The 10,273-nt window shown below is 39.6% G+C and overlaps 1 protein-coding gene across 1 annotated transcript in view; it reads left to right on the top strand.

Moving 5' to 3' along the window:
* Window positions 1–2,508: 2,508 nt before the first annotated feature.
* Mnat1 (MNAT1 component of CDK activating kinase) overlaps window positions 2,509–10,273 on the top strand; it is a 127,279-nt gene continuing 119,514 nt past the window's right edge. Inside the window, exon 1 of the mRNA XM_052185674.1 lies at window positions 2,509–2,708. Within this exon, the coding sequence (XP_052041634.1) occupies window positions 2,620–2,708 (89 nt within the window). The 5' untranslated portion in view covers window positions 2,509–2,619. The remainder of the gene's footprint in view (window positions 2,709–10,273) is intronic.

Here is a 10,273-nt window from a genome sequence, read left to right as displayed (position 1 = left end):
TGAGCCACCATGTGGGTGCTGGGACTTGAACTCAGGACCTCTGGAAGAGCAGTCAGTGTTCTTAACTGCTGAGCCATCTCTCCAGCCCTGCTTTTTACGTTTCTTACTTTAGTGAACTTGGATTTGATTAACTTTTTTTTTTTTTTTTTTTTTTTTTTTTTTTTTTTTTTTTTTTTTTGGTTTTTTGGAGACAGGGTTTCTCTGTATAGCCCTGGCTGTCCTGGAACTCACTCTGTAGACCAGGCTGGCCTCGAACTCAGAAATCCGCCTGCCTCTGCCTCCCAGAGTGCTGGGATTACAGGCGTGCGCCACCACCGCCCGGCTTGATTAACTTTTATAGGTGGACAGTATTATGATCACATGAGTCACTGATGCTTATATACTGATGTCAAATCTTGAGCCATCATGTCCTGATTCCTCTGGAATGTGATATGTAGTTGTGTGTCATATTTTCCCTCCATAACATATGGAGACCCTAACTAGGGATGTCTACCAAAGCCAGTTTGTAAGAGGAGGTGGGGCTGTTTCCTTTATGTATTTATTGAAGGGAGAAAATTCTGTAGACAGGTAAAATGAGTGAGAATGGATTCAGCTGGTATGCAAGTCATGGGATAATTTGGAAAAACTTGATTGGGACAAGGATAGTGCCTCACACTTGGGATCCCAGCACAGTAGGTACTGAGACAGGAGGACTGCCATGAGTTAGAGGTCGGTCTGGACTACACAGTGAGTTCCAGGCCAGTGTGAGAGCCGGGAACAAAAACAAAAACCAAGCCATAAAACAGGAGTGATCATATAGTCCATTACATATTAATGTCACCTCTATCATTAGCTGAGGAACTATTGGCATCTGATAACTTCCGGGAAAGGAAGGCTCACTTTCCTGACATGGAGTAGTCACTATTTATTCCAGGGCAGGCCCCAAAGCTAAGAAAGAGCAGTTGACCAACCCAAATGGACCTCAATGGGAAGAGGCATAAAGAAAGAGAGAGACAACAGAGAGGGAAAGAGAGGAGAGAGACACACACACAGAGAGAAAGAGAGGAGATAGTCAAGAGGAGAGACAGACAGACAGACAAAGAAAGAGGAGTGCTTGGCATTAAAAATGTCCACATTTTGTTGTTGTTTGGTGGTCACTTTATGAATTCACTTGGTCTCTAAGTATCAATAAATCCTTATCTCAGAGGTGAAGAAGACGTGTCCCTCGCAGTAAGAATAGTTCATTATCTAATAGAGTTTTTAAGGCTTCTATCTGACTGGGCACACCTTTAATTCCAGCACTTGGGAGGCAGAGGCAGGCAGATCTCTGTAAGTTTGAGGCCAGCCTGGTCTACAAAGCAAGTCCAGGACAGCCAGAGCTACACAGAGAAATGCTGTTACCCTGTCTTGAAAAATAAAACAAAGAAACAAATAGACGTCTATTTGTCTTCTTGTTAATACAGTAAATGTGGCTTACAATTCTCAGAGAGAATCAGGTTCTCAGATTTTTGGGATTGTTGAAATAAAGTTGTGTGTCTTTTTCTTTCTTTCTCTCTTTTCATTTATTTATTTATTCTTCTTTATGATTTTTTATTTGTTTTTGGAGGCAGGTTTCTCTGTGTGTAACCTTAGTTGTCCTGGAACTTGCTCTTTAGACCAGGCTGATTCAAACTCAGAGATCCACCTGTCTCTGCCTCCTGAATGCTGGGATTAAAGGTGTGGACCACCACCGTGCTACTTTAGGTTTGCTTTATAAAATAGCCATTTATTTAATATTTTGGAAAATAAATGAGGTCTTTTATTGGGGGTAAGACATATGAGAGTTAGGTTGTGCAATACAGCTTGCCTGGCAGTCTTGAGTGGAAGGCCCTTTGTGAGAGAACATGTGCTGAATATTATTTATAGAAGTATTTTGACATTTAGTAAGAATTTGTACTATCAGTACAAATAATAGCATTTAGATAACTTTTATAAACTTAAACAATTACTTTGTCTTGTGTTTATTTATTTATTTATTTATTTTGGAGACAGGGTCTCCTTAGGTAGCACAAGCTGTTCAGAATTCAGTATGCAGCCTAGATCCAACTCATGGCTGTTTCCTACTTGAGCCTCCCAAGTGCTGGTATTATAGGTGTGAGCCACTACCCTTAGCATTATTTTAATCTTTATACGTGTGCATCAAATTATGTTCTGACTACACAAGTATGAAGACGTATACAGAACAGACTGTCCAATTTTCTAAAAGAGTACTAGTCTGTGTTATTGGCTGTATACCAGCATAAATTTTTGAAATCATGTGGATGTTTCCAAACAAAAGAACTTATCTTCCTAATATGATATGGTTCCTTGTATAATGTAATTAGGCAAGACGTATATAATTTAAAAGCATCTCTTTTCCAATCCCAAGATACCGAGCTGCTTCACCTAAGGTTATGATGGAACTGTAGCGGCTGGAACGGAGAACTCGCTCCCGGAACGTTTGTGTTGCAGCGCCTGGCTTCCAGCCGGTGCTCTTTCGCGAAGGACCATTCCGGCCAAGTGCCTGTTGGTAGGAGCCTTGTTGACGTCTGGTCTGGGGGGTTCTAGGTGGCAGTGGCTGAAGCCGGCGTTGGGGGAAAAACCCAAAGCTGAGGAGACGCCATGGACGACCAGGGCTGCCCCAGGTGTAAGACCACCAAATACCGGAATCCTTCTTTGAAGCTGATGGTGAACGTGTGCGGACATACTCTGTGAGTCTGGCGACCGTGGATTCCTAGGGTGGGAGGACAGCCCTGGGAGATGCTAGGAGGCCGCTCGCAGGGCGGAACGGGGGGAGGGGGCGGATGAAGGGTGTGGCTAGTTTAAACAGTGGGGGAGGGGGGATTCAAAATGAGAGCTTCTATCTTTTAAAGTCGCTTGTCCCTAGCTTCTCTGGCCTGCTTTGAAACTGGAGTTTTGATTGTGGCAAGCAGAAGTTTGGCAGATTGACCCTCACCTACTTTTCCAGCCAGTGAAAATCTCGAATGTTTCCAGGCCATGTGTTGTTAGCTAGACTCCAGACAGATGTCTGGCTGAAAGCGTGGGGGATTGGAATCTTCGAAATGTTTTTTATTGAAAAGAAGTGAAAACCTACTCTGGGTGTATACTGTTGCTATTGATCTAGTGAAGTAGTTGGAAAGTCTTCTGTGTTTATATACGTGTCCTGATGAATTATGTTAGACTTAAATGATGTAAAGGAAGAAAATACAGACTCCAGGCAGTTATTTTGTAGATAGGTAATGGCTTTTATTGAGTGCACATTCTGTTCCAGGCACTGTAGTGTCTTACCGTGAGCCATCTAAGGATAAGTTTATGCAGGTGTCATACCCTCATCACCGGGAAATGGTCTGAGACTTCTTGGGATTATGGGCCTTAAGAGTGTGGATCTCAGGAAGTGACTCTAGGAAGTAAGTACATTTTGGTTGCTCAGTGGTGGAAGGAGGGAGAGTGATCTTGTGTATTTTGAAGAATGAATGCAGAATTTTTGGTCAAAGTATTTGTCAGCTTTTATGGAGAAGTGGTTTAAGTAAAAGGTAGTTTGAGACGAAAGGTACTATAAAGTTGTGAGCTCAATATTCCTCTAGTTCCTATCTTCCTCCAGAAGGTAAAGCGTGGTAGACAAGGTCTTCAGGCATAAATTGCACAATGAACTTTATATATAATTGCCATAATGGTATTATTAATTTTCTTAATTGGTCCCTTTTCCTAATTAACTTTTATTTTGCTTTAGACAGTGTAACTGTGACGGAATGGTTTAAGATTAAAAGTCTAGTAAAGGTAGTCAACCGGAGTGCTTGAACAATGGCAATGAGGGTATACTGTTGGTGTATAATTAGGTACTTGTTAAGACTGGGCCTCAAGTGTTAGTCCAGGCTGGCCTTGAACTTTAGGTTCTTCTCTACCTAAAAGTGTTGGAATTTCAGATATATACTACCTTGACGAACAGACTGTTAGGTTTTTAGAGAAGTTTTGTGCAATATCCGTGCCACTTTTTTTAGCTCTGAAAAAAAATATACAATGTATTGAGATCATAATCATCCGTCATCCCCACTCTATCCTTCCATTCCCTTTGAACTTCATCCTAGTGGCTGCACTATTGAAAAGTGCTCTCCCCACTGGGGACCCTCTGTGTCTGTGATGGAATGAACGCTGAAGGGCAGATGTCTACTGCTGTGGTGTGCATTCGATGGCCGTATCATGGCACTCCTCTCATCTCTGGCTTTTAATATTCTTTTTGCCAGCCCCAAAGGCCACCCCCTGTGTGTGTGTGTGTGTGTGTCTATGATGTAGCTGCCCCATTTCTTTTCTTTTATACTCCATTATTGTAGTGATAGAGTTGTCCTGCCTAAGAGTCTGAATTTTCTGCTTACTGAATAGTTTCTTTGGCTTTGTCTACTGTGTTTCTCTGTCCTCTGTGTTAAATCAAAATGATTAGGTGTATTGAATTTTATCATATTTACATTTCATTAATATATCTGTTGGTGAGAATAATTAGTAATTGGTGTTTATATATTTTAAGTAAAATATAGTAATGTGCAAATTAGGAAACAGCACTCTGGGCAGAAAAATTTGGAGAAGGCACTAATCCTTGGGGGTTGTTCACAAACATGTGGGTATCCTCTATGAGTTTCTCTCTGGTCAAGGAGTAGGCTGCATTGTAAATTTCAGCCCCACGAACTTCCCCACACCTGCTGTCTTCCTATTTAGTAAAGCAAAGCCAATGTGCCTTTTAAGACTTGTTTGTTTATTTTATGTGTATGGGTGTTCTCTTGTGTGCCACCAAAGGCTAGAAGAGGATACTCAATGCCCTGGGACTGCGGTTACAGATGGTTGTGAGTTGCCTTTGAGTGGTAGGAATTGAACTGGAGTCCTGTACAACAGCAGCAAGTGTTCTTTTTTTTTTTTTTTAAGATTTATTTACTATATGTGAGTACACTGTATCTGTTTTCAGACACACTAGAAGAGGGCATCAGATCCCATTACAGATGGTTGTTAGCTACCATGTGGTTGCTGGGATTTGAACTCAGGTCCTTTGGAAGAGCAGTTGGTGCTCTTACCTGCTGAGCTATCTCTCAAGTGTTCTTAATTTCTGAGCTGTCACTCCAGGCCTTATTATCACTGTGCGTGTGCGTGTGCGTGCGCGCGCGCATGTGTGTGTGTGTGTGTGTGTGTGTGTGTGTGTGTGTTCATGCGCGTGCGCACAAGCGCGTATGCATGGAGGCCAAAGGAGGATGTGTGTCCTATTACTGCATTGCTTTCTGTATTCTTTCTCTGAGACAGTGTCTGGTTAAACCGGGTGCTAGCATCTGTCTCGTGTAGTGCTGGGGTTACTGGTGCTTGAGGCTATGCCCAGCTTTTGTGTGGGTACAAGTGTCTGAGCTCAGGTCCTTCTGCTTGCACAGCAAGTGTTCTCACCCACCAGGCTGGCTCTCCAGCACCCCTCTCCACACTTTCTTTCCTTCTTCCTTCTTCTTTCTTTCTTTCTTTCTTTCTTTCTTTCTTTCTTTCTTTCTTTCTTTCTTTCTCTTTTTTGAGACAGAATTTGGCTTTGTAACTCAAGTTGGCCTTGAACTAGCTAGGTAACTAACTAGTTAGCTAAGCTGTCTGGGAGGGAACTTTGGTATTAGAGGATTTCATAGAGTTTTGTCATATTGACACCTAGTACTTCTTCTTCTTTTTTTTTTTTTTTTTTTTTCATTTTTTTCTGAGACAGGGTTTCTCTGTGTAGCCCTGGCTGTCCTGGAACTCACTCTGTAGACCAGGCTGGAACTCAGAAATCCATCTGCCTCTGCCTCCCAGAGTGCTGGGATTACTGGTGTGTGCCACCATTGCCTGGCTTTTTTTTTTTTTTTTTTTTTTTTTTTTGTACTTCTTTTCTAGGAAGTTTTATTATCAAATTTGTGCCTTAACATTCAAACAGATAACAGGAAATTGTATGATAAACCTTAAGGATTATTCGTTAAGATGCCAATTTTATTCTGTAAGAGCCAGAAACAATAGCATAATATAGTATTATTGCCTAGCGCTTCATAAGTATAACCAGAAATAGAACTAGTTTTCTTAAAACTTTCTAAAAAGAGGGCATGAAGTATATCTCACAAATACTATGATAGCCCTCTTGACTCTCAGTCCTAGATTGGCTGTTTAATGTGTGAATTTAGTGAAGACTTATCATTCACTGTGAGGAATACTTGAGGGATAGTTCAAGTAAATTTAAGAATTAATTTACTCTCACCTATTCTAAATGAAACACCAATGTTTTAGGCCAGCACTATGGTCAACTTGAGTTTAATTCCTGGGACCTACTTAGTGGGAGGAGAAAACCTAGCTCCTGCAAGTTGTCTTCTGATCTCAGAGGCACTCTCTTTCTCTAAGTAAGTAAACTTATACTTACTTTATATGTAATAAAAAATAGTTTTAGGAGTCTGTCAAATTTTTTCCTGATTTACTTAGCAAATAGAACCTAAGATGGTATATGGAATGAGAATAATTTAATGAGAATTAAGCCTGGATATAGTAACCTTTTGGTCCAAGTTTTAAATGTGTTAAGTCTACTTCTAAAGATAAAGAAGCAAGGCTCAACAGTAATTTATTAGTTATTGCTCTTTAGTAATTGATATTTTTGCAATTTTTCTTGTACACTTGATAAAATTTCCAAGCCCTTTATTCCCAGACTTGCCTCATACTAAAGAATCATCTGGGATGCCTATTTAAAATACAAATTTCAGGGCCCTATTAATAATTTTATTTGTGTTGGGGTAAGACTTTATCTTATCTCCATATCTTATCCTTATAAGTACTATATATTACTTATCTAGGTGAACCTTGTGCTCATGTTTGAAACATTCCTGGGGTAGTCATAAAGCAAAGAATGTGGCAGACATGATATCTGTCCTCTTCCACAGGTTTCTTTGTGTAGCCCTGGCTGTCCTGAAACTCATTCTGTAGACCAGGCTGGCCTTGAACTCAGAAATCCGCCTGCCTCTGCCTTCCAAGTGTTGGGACTAAAGGCGTGCGCCACCACTACCCCGCCCTCCTCCACCTGTATTTAACTCTTTTGTGTGACTCAAAGGAAATTAGTTTGTATTTTTCAAGGAAGAAAAGGAAAATCTAGTTATAAAATTTGTAATTGAGGTATGAAAGTAGTTTTATGTTTTTTTTTTTATAAATGCTACTTGTTAAAAAGAACTATTTGTTAAAAAAAAAAAAGGAACAGAAACTTGTCATGTGTGGCACACACCTTTAGCCCTAGTACTTGGGAGACAGAGGCAGGTAGATTTTTTTTTTTTCATACTGGATCTGTCTGTGTAGTTTTGGCTATAATTACCTTGAACTCACAGAGATTCACCTGCCTCTGCGTCTCAAGTGCTGGGATTAAAAACATGTGCCACCATACATGGTCTCATCTGATCTCTGTAAGGTTGAGGCTTGGCCTATCTGGAGAGTTCTGGACTAGTCAGGACTACATAGTGAGACCCAAGGAGCAGGAGAAGAAAGAGAAGGGGAGGGGGGAGAGGAGTAGGAAGAGAAGAGGGAGAAGAGGGAGGAACAAGGAAGAGGAGGAAGAGCAGGAGGAGGAAAGAAAAGCGTGAAATCTGCAACAAGGCCTTTGGTTAGTGGATACATCTTAAACTGATGAAAGACAGCGCCAAGGGAACAAAATGTTTGGTTGGCTTCAAATGCATAAATGATGTATAGCTTAGCACTGAGGAGGGAAGAGCCTCTTAGAAAAGTATGATCTGGTTCTCGGACTTAGGAAATACATGCAAACGTACAGGCTACAAAGTACTGTTTATTAACAGGATTGATAGGAAGTTAGAAGACATGTTAACTAGAAATTAGAAGGCTGTTAATCAATCTTGCTTGTATTCCAGACCCACCCATCTTGTCTGACCTACAGGGAAAAGAAAGCCCTTTCCAGTCTTTTTGTGTATGCATTTGTTAGGAATTATTCAATTAAATTTTAATCATGTTTGCTAAATAAAATTCTATAAAGGTTGCATTTTTTAGTTCTCTATGTATTAAATGAAAATACTATATTATCAAAATAAGTTTCATCTACTTAGAACAATGCTCTCTTTACGCTTTTTTTTTTTTTTCAACATGCTAGTTTAAACAAACGAAAGACTGCTAAAACTTTAAGTATTCAGTCATGATTTTGTGGCCCATTGCTGCATTTTGCTACATCTTTATCTTGGCCTATGATATATAAACAGTGTCTATACTTATTTTATAATCATAATTAGATGACAGGAAGGCTAAGTGAATTTTGTTACTTATGGGAGGAAATAATTGCAGTACCTTCTTATATTTCATTTTCATGTTGTCTATCAGGAGATGTAATTTGTATACATGTATTATATATGCACAAATGTGTATACAATTTCTTTACAAATAGAAAAGAAAATATGAAGTTTAATGAACCTCAGTAGAAATACTTTGAAGTGCTAATTGTTTTTATTTAACTAAGTTGAAGCATGTGAAAAACAAGAATTTTGAGATGAAGGCAAATGATTATACACCCCCTTTTTTGAACACAAATATGATAGTGGCTATATCATTGAAAATTAATGAGGGCTCCATCAATATGGTGCAGTTTCTCTGCGCCATGGATTCATATATATTTAATGAGCCTGCTATTCTAACTCTAGGTAACTGAAGCAAACTGCATCTGACATTAACTCTGATTTACTTGTAAACAACTCATTCTATTACATTATAAAGGCCTTGAAATTTACTGGTATAAAACATAGCTTCTTCCTAAACAAAATCGTGTAGTGTTTACTTTGTTGTTATTACTCAGTTGTTTTTAAACACACAAGGTTCAAGTTTTAGTGTTGTTTTAGATGTTGCCCAAAATGTCATTTTTAATGGATATTTTAAAAATGATTAGTGAGGCTGGGGAGATGGCTGAGTGGTTAAGAGCACTCTGCTTTTCCAGAGGACCTGGATCCAATTCCCAGCACCCACAGGACAGCTGACAACTGTCTGTAACTTCAGTTCCAGGGCACATGACACCCTCACAGAGACATGCATATAGGCAAAACACTGATTCACATAAAGTAAAAATTTAAAAAAAATTAAAACCCAATGATTATTGTGTTTGTTAATTCAGATTCCTTGTCTGTATTTACTTTTTGCCCAGTTACTAGCAAAGGGAGATAGGTGGCGGTCATTAGCTACCAAGTGCTGAGATTGCAGGGACGTACCACCACATTCAGCTCACCTTGTGCTAACACTATCATCTGACCTGCATCCCAGTGCCTGCAACGTTTTAATTTTTTTTTTTTTTTTTTTTTTTTTGTATTTGGATTTTTTGAAACAGGGTTTCTCTGTGTAGTCCTGGCTGTCCTGGAACTCACTCTGTAGACCAGGCTGGCCTCGAACTCAGAAATCCACCTGTCTCTGCCTCCCAGAGTGCTGGCATTACAGGCGCACGCCACCACCGCCGGGCTTTGCCTGCAACGTTTTAAAGACAAAAAAAGTTTATGCCCTTAGCTGAGCAGGGTAGCAGGTGCTGTAATCTCAGCACTGGAGGAAAAGAGGTTGTAGAGCATCCTGGATTACACAGCAAGACTTTGTCTTAAAACGAAAAAGAGAATTTTTGTTTAGTGTAATTTAAAATATATGCTGAAATAGATGTTTCTGTATTATTCAGATTATGTCATGTTCATATTTCATGCACTCATTAATGTTTCCTTTTGGAAGTTAATTGCAAAAGGAGATCTATGTAATGTGCTGCTATTAAATGCAAACCCATACACTTTATAGTAGGAATCCTGTGGATGATAACAACCATGAGTGGGGTAAATTGAGTGCTTCTAACTTTTCCTTGGAAAATACATTGTTTCTTGTTTGTTTCATGTGTTTTGTATTTAGGTTATTTGAAAAGAGAATGGAAGCGTGTCTTATGTGAGGAAGCTCGTATGTCATAAGCTAGAGATCATTGAAAACATGTGGCCCGAGAGACCGATCACTGTACCGTTTCATAAAAGAGTCCCAAGAATAGATAAGCTCCAGACGTTTTGTTTTCCTTCTGGGCACTGAGTCTGGGTCTAGGTCCGCTGAGCACCTGTTGTACCACTGTAAATGTGTTCCCTCTCAAGCTTTTTTCTCTTACAAGGTATTTGGCATGCTGAGCCTGACACATGGTCTTTGGGCACATAATATACTGTGTATTGTGATTATTATTTAGAGTGATGCTGTCAGTCTTAAGTGTTATAAAATGTTTGAAGTTTGCAGTAATAGAAATTTCAAATACACTGAGGATTATTAG

Source organism: Apodemus sylvaticus, chromosome 6 (assembly GCF_947179515.1).
Source record: "Apodemus sylvaticus chromosome 6, mApoSyl1.1, whole genome shotgun sequence".
Classification (NCBI taxonomy): domain Eukaryota; kingdom Metazoa; phylum Chordata; class Mammalia; order Rodentia; family Muridae; genus Apodemus; species Apodemus sylvaticus.
The sequence above is the reverse complement of the archived record's forward strand: the minus strand, read 5'-3'. Positions and strand labels throughout refer to the sequence as shown.